The sequence below is a fragment of the Cryptotermes secundus genome, unplaced genomic scaffold (assembly GCF_002891405.2).
Source record: "Cryptotermes secundus unplaced genomic scaffold, Csec_1.0 scaffold816, whole genome shotgun sequence".
Lineage (NCBI taxonomy): Eukaryota > Metazoa > Arthropoda > Insecta > Blattodea > Kalotermitidae > Cryptotermes > Cryptotermes secundus.
This window is the reverse complement of record NW_019724601.1, coordinates 4,079,328-4,095,452: the sequence shown is the minus strand read 5'-3', so window position 1 is coordinate 4,095,452 and position 16,125 is coordinate 4,079,328. Positions and strand designations below refer to the sequence as shown.

Here is a 16,125-nt window from a genome sequence, read left to right as displayed (position 1 = left end):
TTGAATCTGATTCCCGATAGGGTCAGGAATTGTTTTATTGATCACCATATCCATATCCTATATCGGGTCTGGCAGGTTTCCTGTCAGATGAATACTGAGGGTGACCCCTCAAATGCATGGAGCTTAATCTCCATTCAAGTATGTGCTTTGTGATGTGATTATCTAGTACAGGGAAAGTTGTACCTTTACTTTGAGACCTCCACATAAGGTGTTCGTCTTTTTACTGTGTAAAAGTGCCAGTTATATATAATAAATATGGAGCATTTCTTCATAATGTCAGCAGCCAGCAAGAACTGTTTGTAACAAAGATGCAATAGGAACTAATTTTTATTGAAAGCAACAATAAATGCTAGGCATTAAAATTTAGATTTGGGTTTCAACCAACAACAGCAGTAATTTCTGAGTCTTGCTAGGGAACACTAATTTCATCTGCTGTGCTCAAGTATTTCTAAGTTTTATTGATAAGAACTGATAATAATGGATTTTACATTTCTTGATGTAACATATATAATTAACTCGTGGAAGGAAAGAATAACAGAAATCTCTTTAGAGCAGTGCAGTAAGCGTTGAAAGTTGGCACTAAATGAAGGAGCGCTGTAGAGACACAGTAATGTAATGCATGACCAGTTATACTGCAGACAGGCCAACACAGTAGTATGATGATAAGTGTTAAGATTTTGTGGAGGTATGTCTCCACTTGCCCCCATTTATTGTGATGTTGAACAACAGGCAAATGTTGGCTTTGTCTGTTATTCCTCTGGTCCATTGATTGTGTGTTATACAGTTGTATAGTCATTGCAATAATTTTATTGCTGCGTGACTTCTTGCAGGGTGATAGTATTCATATATCAAGTTTTATGCTCCTGAACCTGTAATGTTACACATATTTACTGTATGGTATCTGCTATGCCTGTATCATTAGGTATGCAACTTTAAGAACATATACCTCCCAACTAGCTTTCTGAATGCACTCAGAGTTACTGGCTATGTACTTATGTAGGCTGTGAACCTCATGGACTTGAATTTCCATCCAAGACTGTGTGATCCATTCTGAGCACACCTTGGTACTTTAACAACGATGGGGTCCAAGAAGATCGATACATGACCACAGTGCCCAGTGAAATAAAAAAGGGAAATACCAAATACTTAAGAAAATCAGAAAACCACACTAATACACTAGCAGTGAACCTACTAGACAGTAGCAAAACAACACATGGATGGAAGAGATACGCTGTCCTAAGTCTACCAGACAGATCTCAGTAAAACCGCAATTCATTCATTCATTCATTCATCAGTAATCTGTCAGACGACTGGTCCACAGTCTCTTCCAAAACAGTTCCAATGCGATCTAGAGCTTTCTCCTTCAAATGAGAATATCCTCTTCTGTCCCCAAGGACATCCAGCATCTTCTTACATCTTTTTCTTTGTATTCTGGTCACTTCTATCTGCCCCTCTATCTTTCCTTCAATAACTTCTTTTAGAAGGCAGTTACTGTGTAAGATATGACCAATCCAGTTAGCCTTCCAAAAAAAAAACCCCCGCAATAAAAGACTGAAAATGATACCTAAGTGAAAAAAAAGTATATGGGTTATGCCACAGAGCACAACTCATTCATGAGCCAATACTTATTGAACATATACATTTATTGCAGATTCTGCAGAATATGTCTAATAAATTGTGTGTGTGTGTGGCTGGGGATTTAGCAGTACATTCTTCCACCTGGACTGGGGCTTCGCTTAGTGAGGGGTGGAGTCTAACTGGGTCCACTCAGCATGGCAGCCACTGATTGGCCTATTGTAGCCTGCCCCAGGTGATTATGATGATGGAGAATTTGGTGGAATGAAGATTGGCAGGGGAAACCGAAGCACTCGGAGAAAACCTGCCCAACGCTACTTTGTCCACCACAAATCCCACTTGACCAGACCCTGGATCGAACCCGGGCTGCTGTGGTGGGAAGCCAGCGACTAATTGCTTGAGCTATGGCACGGCCTGGACTGGGGCTCGGTATGCCACATGTGTTTGGAGCCAGAAATCATCAAATCACAGCTTGAGTGTAATTACACAGAAGTGAAAATGCTGAAGTGTGTAATGAGAGAATTTCAAATAGAAGTTTAACATAGGCGCCATCATTTTTACACATGTGATAAACACTTGTATTATGACAGTGATTATATTTCAATAGGTGCCATCATGTATTGCTGTTTCGCCCGAAGGAACCCTGCGCTATTGGCCAAGTATTGCGCATGAGGGAACATCTGTAGAAGATAATGCAGATCTTCAAGGTCAGGAATGTGACTCTCTGACTGATATTGCTCCAGTTGGATGTATACTTGCAACAACCACATCCACAATTGTACTAGTTCAACCCCAGATAACTGGAGGTCGCCATTCTATTGCGTGTCGCACGCTGAAGGCACCCCAAGGATGGCTTGGTGGTATTGGGCGTAGAGTGTCTTCACTCATTTTTGGAGGCCTACCAACTTCGCAAGTTATGGAAACTGTGAGTACTTCTGAGGATTTTGGTGAAAAATTCATTATTATGTCTTGTATAGTTCAAATATTACTAAATAAAAATTATTTTAAAGCAAAAATTAATTAAGCATTTAAAAAATATTACCACAGGCCACCCATAACTGCAGTATTTAAATGACCATGCTATAGGGTAAATTGCAATATTTATGTCTTCTTTTCAAACTCCACACTGCCATTTGTCTGTTACTAACTTGATTCATTTTAGTAACTAATACCTTTATCGTCCCTCTCTTCGGTACTTGCAATGGCTGTAATTCAGTTTCACATATGTTAGTTGAAAGAAGAGTCAGTGTAGTAAGAAATGACCACAGATGTCATGAGTCCATTGCTGCAGGCTTGGAAGATGGTTTTGTGTTGTCTCCAGGCACTCCCCTCAGTCCTACCTCTCTAGTGTTGTTACTTTGTGCAGTTCTGTTGTCGGAATGATCAAGAACCCTTCGCCAGAAGCCCACCAAACTACATCAGACTTACAGTTCATCATTTTCTACATGCACACCTGTACAGGCAGTGACCACTACATATGTTCCACAGTTTTTAAATATGTATAATCATGTGTTGTACATTTGTTATTTTCTTAAGATCAGCTTTATTTCACTGGAGTGTAGTGTTTGGGTCTGTATGTCTGCAGACAGCCTGTCACTCTCCAGCTTGTATGAGACATATGGATCAGATTGGGAGTATGACACTAACAGTGGAACCAGAGATAGTGGGCATTGCCTAGTCTTCTTGTAAGCAGGTAGCAACTGAGTAAGAAGGCAGGCAGGTGCTTCAGATAATTGAATGATTATATTTCATGCTGAAGAGGCTGGCATGCAAAAGTGTAATAGTAGCAGTAAATATAATATTCTGGCATTGTATATCTCATGTACTAAAACTTGGCAATGACATTTCTTAAAGGGATGTTTACTGTACATTTTCCATCATCCCCTGGACTGGGTTTAGAGATTAGGTCCATATAATGGATCTAGCAGAGTATGTTTCATACTTTTACGTGGTGATGAAAACAGAGTCAGCTTTTGAAACATTGTTTCTTTAAGCAAAACAAGGTGATGGTTAATAACCAGCATATGTATCAGTTTAATAACAAAGCTTTAAGCTGTTTTCTTTTTTTGTTCCTTATGTTCAGAAACTTGTGAAAGTCATAGCGGTGGATGGTTCGGGATTTGAATCCGATGAGTGGCGAGTTTATGTCTTGGCTGAACATTCTCTGCAGAAGTGGATTCTAGTTCCAGGCGAAGTTGAAAGACTGGTGTATGAATTTGATGTTAATCGGATGGTGAGGGAGGCTTTCCATGAGACTGTCTGGGTGAGTTGCGTTTAGTGAGAATTTTCAGGAAGCAACCTGATGTGAGCAGAAGGAGTGTTAACAGTTGACCTGGCACAGTTGAGCACAGTTATATATGAAAATTACTGACTTCTGGCGTTGTAACTGTAGAAAGGTGCCAGTGTTATGGAGGAACCTGCTGGCTCCATTTTGAGGGAAAACTGAATCCTGAAGATGGAGACAATAGGTTTCTCTGAAATGTTTGTACTTTACTGCCATGCTACATACCATCACATTGCAGAAGACCATAATCTTGATAGTCAGTCTTGTGAGAACCTCAAATTTCAGGCATTTGTTTTCCTCCTGCTCCCTTATTTCATTTCATTTATTCGCCTTCCATAAATCCTGTCGAGAGTACATTCTCATGCGGATGTGGAGATCCTTTTTTCTCTTTTTTTTTAATTCATTCTTTCTTATTGAATAATCTCTGTATATTGTAGATTATATGTAATTTATAGTACCAGCCAGATTCATGGAACAGCAGCGACCTTCACTCGTTTTTGGGAGATACCTGGTTCTCATCACAGTCAGGTTACTGGTTGTCATGATGGTCGTCTTAGCCTCTGTGAATGGCACATATCCTTGCAAACTGACATTCATGATCATCTTCTCACACCATTTGCTGTTTGCTGTGCAATCTCTATAGTTAAAACAATCTCATTGAATAGTATAAGAACTGGTCACTTATAATTTATGTGAAGAGAGAACTGTTCTTAAGTAAACTGTCAAAAATAAAAGGTCTCCTTGAATGCTTACTTATGTCCAAGGGACTGAGCATATGAGTATATCTACATTATTTGTATAGTTTAATATTAATATTATATTTGCTGCAGGTGACAATAACAAGCACAGTACTCCAGTGAAGATGAAACCTTACATGTTGTGATGGTTGTGTCTGGATCTGTGACAGATTCCCACTAGATTTCGTGAATAAATTCCTCTTATTGTCGGTTTTATTTTTAAAATTCTTCTTGCTCATGTTTCCCTTTCTCTGCCTCCTCCTTGTTTTCTAATTCTGGTGTTTCCATTTTATGTGGGTCAGTGGACAATGTTGCAAATCTCTTTCTTTCTTCCCACAATCTTCTTCCCTTTTCAATTCATTGTCAGTTCTTTCCTCTCTTCTTGGTGTTTACTACTGCATAACTAAACCATCTTGTTGTTGGTTATCCCATAGCTTTAAATTTTAAGTATATAGTAGATCAACTGTATGTTTAATCCCCATGTGAGCAAATGCATTTGATTGTCAAAAATTTTTATAGGCCGCTGGCCAAAGTGCTATGATACAAGATACAAGAATATAATTCGTCTTATTATTCACTTTGTAATGTCGTTCTAAGAAGTAGGTAAATTAAATGTTGTTACTACAAGATTTGACAGTTAAGTTCCAGGACTGAGTCCATTACATGCAATTAAAAAGCACATAGGAACAAGCTTCAGATTGTCTGTGTAACCTGACTCTTCCATCGTGTTCCCCTTGCAAGGTCAGTCACGTCTTGTTGTCGTTTATGTTCAGTCATGTTTAAGCTGCAGTACCATGCAGATTGTTGTGACAGTTCGTAGTGATGAATCAAAGAGCAAACATTAAATTTTGTTACAAGACGGGCAAAACAGCTACTGAAAATTTACAGCTGATAAAACAGGCTTATGATGACAATGCTGTCTTGTACAAGGGGTTTTTAATGTTATTTGAATAATTTAAAGTTGGGCATGGGGATCTTTAGGATTATCCAAGAAGCGGGCATCCTTCAACCTCTGGAAATGCAGATAACAATCGCAAAAGTCCGTGAAATTGTAACATGAGATTGCCAGTGTCAGGTGGATGAATTAAACATCAACCAGGCGATTTGTTAATCCTCGATGAAGATGTGTGGAAGAGGCAGATCTGCACAAAGTTCTTCCCACACAGACTCACAGATGAGTAGAAGCAAGTGATAGTCACATCATGCCAAGGCTTCATCCAGGCAGTCCCAGTTTTCTCTTTCATAAGGTGAAAACTGGGCTCTCACAGGAAAGAGGTTTCAGGATGTTGAAGACATTTAGAAAAATGTGATGGCTGAACTTAATGCTGTTCCTTTGGAGGCCTTTGGTGACTGTTTCAAGATGGCAGAAATTACTTTGAATAGAAATAAAACAGTTTTATATTTCCTTATATTTTTTCACACCAGCCCTTGAACTTTATGGCCATATCTTGTAAAAGATTGTATTTCATTATGTACCTAGAAGTGCAGATTTCTAGTAATGCAAAAAGTCACACTTAGGTGTTAGCCAAAATATAAACATTGGCCACTATAGTAGCTGTACTATAGTTTATGTAAGTATCCTGTTGGTGGCCAAATAAGCTGAAACATGTTGCATGTTAAAGAAAGTGAATACACTTAGTACAGTTTTATATAGTTGTATTTGGCAGAAGCCCATTTACTAGTAATAATAATTACATTAGTTAATTCCTAGAATTGTTTGTGCATGACCATCACTGTGATGGTCTGCTCCAGTGAAACTAATGGTTTTCCATAGTGGAAGCAGTCACAGGTCCATCAGCCTAAAAAGCATATGGAAATCAAGCATCTGGAGAGTTGTGAAAAGCAAATTGTTTTAACATGTTTGATAAATGTTTGGAAAAATACATGTTATTAGCAGTGAAGCAAATTTGAGAATTGACATGAGAATTCATGTCTCTTTCTGTGTCAGGTGCTTTTGCTGTCCATCAAGAAAGGCAGGACACACTTAAATTACCATCTTGCAAGAAAAGGAAGAGAGAAAAGAGTGTACTCAGGCAGTGTAATGCTTTTGTTAAAATACATGTCAAATCTAAAGTTTTTTTAACCCTCACACTGCTGCGGTCGACATATGTCGATCTCTGAAAAACATGGCGTCCTTGCTGCGATCGACAAAACCTGTATTGCAAATTTAGAGTTTCAAATCTCAGGTTTCTTTGCACCAATCGCATTCAAACTTGGCAGGTGCATAGAGTAATCTATTGGGAACGCAGTCAATCATCATTCATTTCAATGGCTATATTCTTCTGCCCTCTAGCTTAAAAAATGTAAAAGGTTGCATCTGCACAGCGAGGCATGCATTCCATGGTCATGTGATGCGGGTATTTCACAGGGCTAGTAAAAGTGGCTTCGTATAGTGCACAGTGCTTTCTGTAATAGTTTTAAATAAAGTTGTGGATTTGGGTCAACATGTGACTTAGTAATAAGACTAGGATAGTAAATTATGTACTTTTTTGGCCATTTTGGACAACCCTGATTTAAACGGACTTTTACCCTGTGAAAAATACTGAATAATTCAACATTTTTGCAACTTCTGCTGCCTGTTCCTTACCTGAGGTAAGATTAGTTATATTTTATCACAAATTTTCATACTTTGCACTTAAATTATTTATAAAAGATTTATTCAAAAATAATTCAGCACAGAGGGTACTGAGAGTTACTTAACATACTAGCAGTGAAAGGGTTAATGAACTGCCTACATTAGACAAGACGTTGATTTGTGTGGAGAGTGGTCCTGATTTGCATCTCATAAGAAGAACAGTATTCTGCAGACCTTTGCAAGATACATGGGTTGAGTTTCAAATGAGAAAAGGTTGAATGTCCTCATCAGTACAGACAGTATTATTTTGCAAGACTGCCACTCTGTGAATTTAATGTTACCTGTGTCATGTTGAAGGGCTAACAGGCTAGATATAACAAAACCATCAAACATCAGGAGGTAGTTACTATATGATTCTATAGGAGGTCCAGTGATTGAGGCTAGCTCTTTCTAACGGACCCAACAGAATAGGTGTTTTCCTTCACCTGAGGACGGAAACAGATCCAGTTTCCGAAACGTCGTGTTTTTATTTGTTATCTTAAAAACCAGGATGATGGATGAAGTCCAAAAACCCAATATATCAGGAGGTACTTCAGCTGGTAGATGCAGTAACAGGAGAGGTCACTGTTGAGAGGTGGGAAGATGGCTGTTCATCATGTGATCCAGGAAGAGCAGAGGTTGTGAAAATTGGCTGATATTGCTGAAAATGTGGTGGGGCGGCTTGTTATAAACACTGGAGATGACAAAATTTCCAGCAACATGTTTGATTCATATTCTGGCTTAGAAGGAATAAATCAACTGTCTGACAGCAATTAATTGTTCCCGTGACGTCCTAATTATTAACAGTATTTGTACATTATTATGTAACGTATTAAAGTTGGGATTTGTGGCCCATGTAGCAAATTAAAGGGTTGTCTGATGACAAATGATTGGTGTATGATGTGTTCATATTGTCTTAATATGTGGTTGACTAGGTGGAGTTTTCTGATATGAGATAGATATGTGAAAAACATGGCAGTCGTGGCAGCTTGAAACACAATGATATTCATTCCCACATTTAAATCAGGGTTAATGTTATGGTGATTAGACAGTAGTGCCTTTTTTTTATTGCTAGTGGGGTGGGACTAAGTCCCTTGTACTGCAGCCACTTCTGGCCTATTGTACCAACCCCAGATGATAGGTGAGGGTGACTTTGGAGCAGTTGGTGCAATGAAGATTGGCAGGAGAAACCGAAGTACTCGGAGAAAACCTGCCCCAGCACTACTTTGTCCACCACAAATTCCACTTGACCAGACGCGGGATCGAACCTGGGCTGCCGCAGTGGGAAGCCAGTGACTGCTTGAGTTATTGTGTGGCCCAGACAGTAGTGCCATTCTTAGTATCCTTGTTCTATCCATTGCTTCTGCATAGCTAAACTGCTGTAATTGTTTCTCATCCAACTCTGTTAACAAATTTTGAATTTTATCTTTTTTAAAAATTTCTTATGTAATTCTGTCTCTTCTTGTTTTTCCCTCATTAGTTCTCAAAAATTTCATATCCATTGCTTGGATTTTCCTTTTTGTGTCTCTTTGTAATGGTTTGTGTTTCAGTATTGAGTGGATGTGTATCCATGTATTCTTGACCTTGGCACTAGTTGGAGGTGAGCGGTGAGCTTCACTTCCTGGCCGCTTAAATATACTTTGTAGTTTAAAATTATAAATATGGAAGCTGATACTATCTCTGAGTATTTTTTTTAGAGTTAAAAGAAATAATTTTGAATGGCATTCATGATACATGAAGTTTTCACTTAGTGACTGTTCTCAGTTCTTGTACTGTGTAGTCCGACAGGTGGTAACCTATGTGTTACTGCCTCGGTCTTCAGGGTGTGGGCACTTTTACCCTGAAGATGGAGGCAGAATGTTCTTTCAAAACATTAGCAATGACCTTGCAGGCCATGTGGTTTCACAACCTGTAAGACCATTGTTAAAATCTTTCAATATGTCTTGACAGTAGTGTTATTTTTAACAAAATCAGGATGTGCCCTCTCTGAGCTTTGATCCAGGTACCCCCATATGCCACTATTCCAGCCTGTTCAGTTTTGTTGAATACAAATGTGAAGTGTGACTTTGAGGTCAATGCAATGACAAATGCTAATTTGTTGCTTCAGGAATCGTGTGCAGGCAGCCTGACAGAACTGGATGTTTGGTTACTAGATATGCAGCCTGTGGATGGGGGAGTCATGTTGCTGGCCGCTGCTGTCAATACACAGCTGTCTCCTCAGTTGCACTATGCACTTGGTTAGTCTTTGGGCCACATTGCATATTTTTAATATTAGATATTTTGACTACCACGGAGATCACTAGAGTCTTGGTATATTTGCGATAACCAGTGTCTCCTGCAGAATGTTTATCTCACTGCCATTGTCTGCTCTCTGCTGCTTGGATGTGTTTTCAGGTCACTACCTTGTGATCACTGGTTTCGCACATTCTTTAAGGGTGTGTCTGTTATGGTTGGCGGGTGCCTTGTACGTATCAGAATGTGTGATAATTCACAATAGAGTAAAATTGATACACATCTCAACAGAGAGGCCTGCAACAAAATTATGAAAATCTTTGGTGACCCAGGACAGAAATGTTAAAAATCATGATGGCAGTTAACATGTTAATTTTTAACCCTTTCAGTGGTCACTTAAAATTAAATTTGTTTGCTCAAGTGTGATTCAGTATAATGCTGCAGTCTTCTGTGAAACAAAAGAACTACACGCAGTAGCTATCACACTCTCCGATGACATGCTGGTATATAACAAATACAGCAATACACTGAACCTGAAAGTTTTATGGAATATACGGGGTACAAGGGGGGGAGTGAATTACAGGAAAGTTCTGTGAATATGACTGAAACATGTAGGGTCCTGAATACTGCCTGATCATGATCATCATTAAAGTGGGCTGTTCTTGCAGATGGACATAAAAAGGTAAAGTTGTCCCTGTGCTTAACTAACTGCGCTTAAATCCAAGTTTTCTTGACCTTTGCACTAATTGGAGGTGAGTAGTTGGCTTCACACCCCGGCTGCTTTACCAGTGGGGAAAGAGTACCCATTGGATAAGAGGCTAGTGGAAAACACAAAACAACCTGCACTGCAGTGTAATTGCATTATTCTGTGTTCATAATAAAACTGGAAGCTGTTCTGGGTTATGAGCATGTAGAAAGAATGAAGGACATATGAATACAGTTAAGTTATTCACATGTTAAAAGATAAATCAGATTGAATCCCAGTCCTGTACCTCTAATGATACAAAGCTCCAAACCACATTTTATCAACAAAGAAAGAAAAATGTAGCAAGGGTGTCAGTTTGCCTGTAGCTGACAGAAAGGAGGGCCATGGTTTATTGGCATCAGAATCGTGATATTAACTTCATTTTGATCCCTTGGAGTACTCTTATCAAGCTGAATTACAAATATAAATTACATCACATTTTACAGACATTACCTATGTAATCTTAATGAAGTAATGTAACACTTTGACTGGCACTGTGATTTATTTTCTATCCCAAGCCAATTGAGTAATACGATCTTACACTGTTGTGAGATTGCATGAATTCAGTGGACACATGATGCTGGCATCAGAATGTGTCTGAGTGTTACAGAACAGACGCCATTGGCGACCATGGCAGGCTGTGAAGGTTCTGCATTGGTCTGTGGTGGCTGCCGTGGTGCATATCATAGATTCTGCAGTGTATATGAGTTGCCATGGTAGCAATGAGCATGTTGTGGCTGAGTTTGTTTCAGTCATGCCATTGTACTCTGCAGGTTATATTAATTCATTTGAATTCTGTGGTGCTGCTGAGTTAAAAGAGAGCTTCACAAAGATTTTTGTTCAAATCCAGGAAAAAAGAACTTTGTTTTCAGTGACTTTTATATAGCAGCCAAAAACTTGTGAACTGCTAAGTGTATGAACTTATTATTTATAAAGTTTGTCATTTTTATGATGAAGTATGGCATAATGCATTTATGTATATTGAAATGAAGAGGACCCAGATGAATCCCTTTAATCTTGCTATGTGAATCTGAATGCACACTTTTTATGTACAGGGAAGCTACCCACTGAACAAATGAATCCACCAGTAAAATTTTCTGCATTTTATCCTTTGAAAAATACCGGCTTCTATCGAGAAGAGGATGAAGCTGAACTGCTGTCATACCAGTTTTTGCTGGTCAATCAGGTTGCATATTTATACAACCACAAAGCTGTGCTAGCTGTTTCAGGTGAATATTTTGGTTTAAATATATCAAAATATACATTAATTTTTGTTGTAATGTTAATTTATACTAATAGAAATTTATATTCTATTTCTTTAGTGGCAGCACTTAATGAAGAACCGGACACCATAGAATTTCTGGGCCCTGGGGATCGTGTTTTGGGTGGAGCTGTTTGTGGGAATGTTGCTGTGTTTTTCTCAAAGATTCATGGCTTGGTCTCAGTGTTACCCTCTGATTTTTCTCCACAAGATTTGAATAGGTAAGACCAGATACCCCTCACCAACAACAGACATAAAGTGATTTCCTCTGACTATAGCTGGCCATGTATGGTTAAGTAAATCTAGACTTGCATGCATTTTATATCAATGGTAGACTTGATGCTGTAAATGTCACTTACTAAATGGTGATACTCAGACTGCATTCTGTAGCTCCCCAGGGCTTCTGTGATATTAAAATTATCAGCTAGAAATTAATTTTCATATGCTGCTCATTATCAGATGAGAGGATGAACACGATTTAACACATTCGTGTGTGTACAGGTGCATTTGAGGGAGGGGGACATGGGCGGGAGGACATGTACATGTGTAAGAATGAGCTGAACTTGTGAACCTCTGTGAGAGTGAGGCTCTCATAATAGTATATGTGGGGACATCATAAAATTGTAATTATCACCCAGAAGAAACAGAGACAAAAGTGCAAGAAATTGTATGTGAGTTAGTTCTTCTGTAAATGTGCCCCCCTGCAAGGCCACACATTTTCCCCAATGATGCATTAGCTGCTGGATACCTTGATCATAGAAGGTCTCATTTTGACTGTTTAGGAAGTCCTCCACTGCAGAAATGACATCATCATCTTGGAATCGCTTCCCATGAAGTGGCTTCTTTAGCCATGGAAAGAGGAAGCAGTCACTCAGTGCCAGGTCTGGTGAATATGGTGGATGGGGGCGAATTTCATATCTTAAACTGACAGCAAGTGTCATTGTAGCACGAGCCGGTGTGTCATGAAGAATTTTTACACCTTTTCCTAGTATTCCCCATCGCTTTTTCTTGATCTATTCCCGTAATTTTCTGAGAAGGTTTCATAGTACCTGCCAGTGATGGTGATACCCTTTTGCGCATAGTCGGTCATGATGACACCATCCCAGACCACGCTCAACATCACCTTTCCTGACGACGGCTAGGATTTGGCCTTCTTTGGTGGCAGCAAGTCTGCATGTTTCCACTGCTTGCTCATTCCCTTTGTTTCAGGGTCATAATGATAGACCCAACATTCATCCAATGTGATCAGGCAGTCGAAAAATCCCACCTTTTCTTTTTGACACAACTGCAAAAGTTTCTTTGTCACATCCATCCATTCCTGTTTTTGAACTGGTATCAACAATCGTGGCACCCAACGTGCAGTGACCTTTGTCATGTGTATCTCATCATGAATCATGTTGAAAACCGACCCATGGCTAATGCATACATCATGAGCAATAGCTACGATAGTTATGCGCCTATTGGTTAGGATCAAAGCTTCCACCTGTGCCACAATTCCTGGTTCCTCAGCAAGAGATGGTCTTCCACTTCAGGGTTCATCTTCGAGGTTTGTCTGCCCACAATGAAAGCGCCACTTCCACCTGACCACTGTGTCATATGAAGGTACACCTTCCTGATGCACAGCAGCCATCTGGTCGTGGGTCTCCCTGGCAGACTTCCCTTGCAAATGCAGGAACTGTATCACCATGCAACCCTCCATTTTCTCAACTGATGTCACCATTTTGCTTCTGCTCCTTCTGGTGGCTCCCTATGTCCACTTGGCATGGGAAAATTTGACTGTTCAGCAAGCGCAGAAAATGGGCTATTTCCTATGTGGAACAGTATTTTGGAATTATGATCTTCTCATGATGATATTTAAAACATGACTTCCCACCATATATGAAGCTTACTTTCATCTAGGATGTGCTGCTGTGTGTCTGTCTTCAGGGTGCAAGAGACTTCTACCCTGATGATGAAGGCAGCAGGTTTATCCAGAACTTTGGTACCTTTCTATCACACTACACAGCAGCACATCCCAGAAGAGGGTAATTTTCAATTGAATTTGTCTTTATGTCTATGTGTTAGTGTGACTGTAACATTTAAACACATTAAGAAGTATTTATACAGTCTCCGTGTTGTATTTTGCAGCAGCATGAGTTTCAGTGAGGCTCCTGGAGCACTGGATGTGACAAGTTCCCAGTTTTCAGAAGGCATGAACATTTCTGTGACAGCAGCTGAACTGGAAGAGCTGACTGTCAGTAAGGATCATACTGCGCAGATGAAGGCAGCATTCATCTACTACATTAAAAAGAATATGGTTAGTTCTCTGATCAGTACTGGGAGGTCTAACGAATGGCAGTCAATATGTCATACATTATTTCCTGTTTCAGAACCAGAGTGAAGCTATTGTGAATCAAATGTTTCCACCTGAAGAGGAACCTATCATTGACATTGACGCTGTTCTTGACACCATTGTTGTGAAAGTGAGCCAGGATCTAGTGAATGATATCCCTGCTGGCGATCCCCGTTGGATAGAAATGAGGGTTCCAGGTATGTCTGGTGACTATGTAAGGTAGTCAGATTTTTTATATCTGAGGTACTTAAGACAGTGAAGAAGATCGGAGTCTTGTGGAACGTAATGCCGTATATTCAGGTATTTGTGTATCATTGTTTGAGGAAAACTTTTTCATACCACTTTCAGGGTACTTTTCTGCAAAAACGGTGGAGGGCCACATTCCTCTGGAACATCAGTGAAAATTTACCATATTACATGAGGTCACATAACAGAAGACAATAATCTTTGTAATCTGATTTTTATCCGTCATAAGTTTTTTTTTATGTTCAGCATGTAGTAAAACCTCATTCATTCAAAATGCACAGGACTAAAAAGTCAGACTTTGAATTTCTGTGTTTTGAATTACACAATTATTTTCACTGAGGACTACCTAAAGAATAACAGAAGTGTATGGAATCAACGTGACCGGATGGTTGTATGCAGCCTTGATACAATCTAGCAGACCTTGATCAAATGATTTTTAAACACTTTTGACCTCACAGATATCCCTGTTGGTATAATGGAAAAAAATATGTTGTTTATAATACAGCAGATAGGTAGATAAGGCACAGTCACAACCACTCAGTGATTTGAAGTTGGACAGCACACTCTAATATATTAAAAAATGTATTTGTTGTTGTATTAGACTGTAATATAATATTAACATATATAAATATTGTATATGAGACAAACTCCATCTTAAGTGCAACAATTTTATTGTAGTCCTTTCTTCTTCCCTTCCTCCACACTGCATGTTTCGGCCCTAAATGGCCATCATCAGGTGTGTATTCTTACGTAGCTGCTACACTGCCCATAGTTTAAAATTTAAAATCACCAGTCTTTCCAATTGTATGTATGTATAAAATCTTTGTTAACCTACACGCGTCAATTTGATTTCTAAAATTTGCACTTTTTTAAAACTTCAATTCAAATTAAAATGTCTATAAATCTTCTTTTCTTTTTCCAAATGTTTAAAAAATAAAATTTTCTCGGGGTACATGCCCTGTGTCTATAGTGCTGCAGCGGCCACTTCTGTTTAATCGCTGTTCAGGTGTTGTTCTGTGTGAGTGTAACAGGATGCTTAAATATAATAATATAAATATTAATGTGTGATTCTTTCTAGAATCACCAATTGAAGGAGAGTAGTCATTGTAAGTTATTTTCTAAAGGATTCTGACATTGTTATGTTACACTTAGAATTACTGGGTTTCTGGACTTCGTCCATTGTCTCCTATTATGAATAGAACACAACATTTCGGAAATCAGATCTGTTTTCATTTTCAGGTTAAAATTTGGGGAGCACATATCTGGTTGGTCCAGTAATTAAAATTGACTCTTTTAATGGCCACAATTGGGTAGGTGCCTCTCCACCTTTTGACCTGAAGATGGATACAGATCCTTTTCACAAATGTTGTGTTCATAAATGTTCTGGACAAAGTCCAGAAATTGTGTACTGCTGAATGATAAGTTTTCCTTGGATGTTGTCTTTCAGGTGCCACTATCAAGAGTTCCTCATCATTGCACATTTTTCACCAACTTGAGGACAAACTGAAAGCTCTGGAACTATTCCTTTCTTTTTTAAAGGAATTAAAATTGTGGAATAGGGTATGTATGTCACCCAGCAGTATCTTAGTGTACAAGTATGGAGACTTCTGTGAATGAGAAGTGTGCACTGCCTCCCCCTCTCTCACACTTAATTCACATGACAGTATGTTCCAAATGCATTTTAAGATTAGGATGGTCAAAGCAAGAATAAGATGGGCAGGGCATGTAGCCTGTATGGGAAAGGAGAGAAATGATTACAGAACTTTGGTAGGAAATCCTAAAGGAAGGAGGCCTCTTGAAAAAACACTATATAAATGGGATGATAATATTAAAATGGATGTCAAACAAATAGGATGAGTGGGTTTGAACTGGATTTCAAGAGTTCTGTCTTCTGGGACAAAACGTCTTGTAGTCTGTTGAGAATCAGCTGACATTTCAGGGGAACATGTCACTTCTGTCTTCATGGTCGAAGAATAAGCCAAGCAAGAAGCCATCATGAAGCATGTAGCAAGCAGAGGTTGCTTAGCTTATACTTTGACGCTAAAGATGGAGGCAACATATTACTCTGGAATGTCAGTTGAGTTTCAGTGGACTACATG

General features: G+C 39.0%; 1 protein-coding gene across 8 annotated transcripts in view; it reads left to right on the top strand.

The window, feature by feature from the left end:
* LOC111862444 (nuclear pore complex protein Nup133) overlaps nt 1-16,125 on the top strand; it is a 46,498-nt gene that overhangs the window by 4,797 nt on the left and 25,576 nt on the right. For all 8 annotated transcript variants that reach the window (XR_002842434.2, XR_002842432.2, XR_002842433.2 and 5 more), the window contains exons 5-12: nt 2,183-2,500; nt 3,659-3,838; nt 9,318-9,447; nt 11,243-11,416; nt 11,510-11,669; nt 13,576-13,744; nt 13,818-13,977; nt 15,474-15,586. Coding sequence is in view for 5 of the 8 variants with exons in the window: in XM_023847840.2 (XP_023703608.1) it covers nt 2,183-2,500; nt 3,659-3,838; nt 9,318-9,447; nt 11,243-11,416; nt 11,510-11,669; nt 13,576-13,744; nt 13,818-13,977; nt 15,474-15,586 (1,404 nt within the window). In the remaining 3 variants the exon portion in view is untranslated. The remainder of the gene's footprint in view (nt 1-2,182; nt 2,501-3,658; nt 3,839-9,317; nt 9,448-11,242; nt 11,417-11,509; nt 11,670-13,575; nt 13,745-13,817; nt 13,978-15,473; nt 15,587-16,125) is intronic.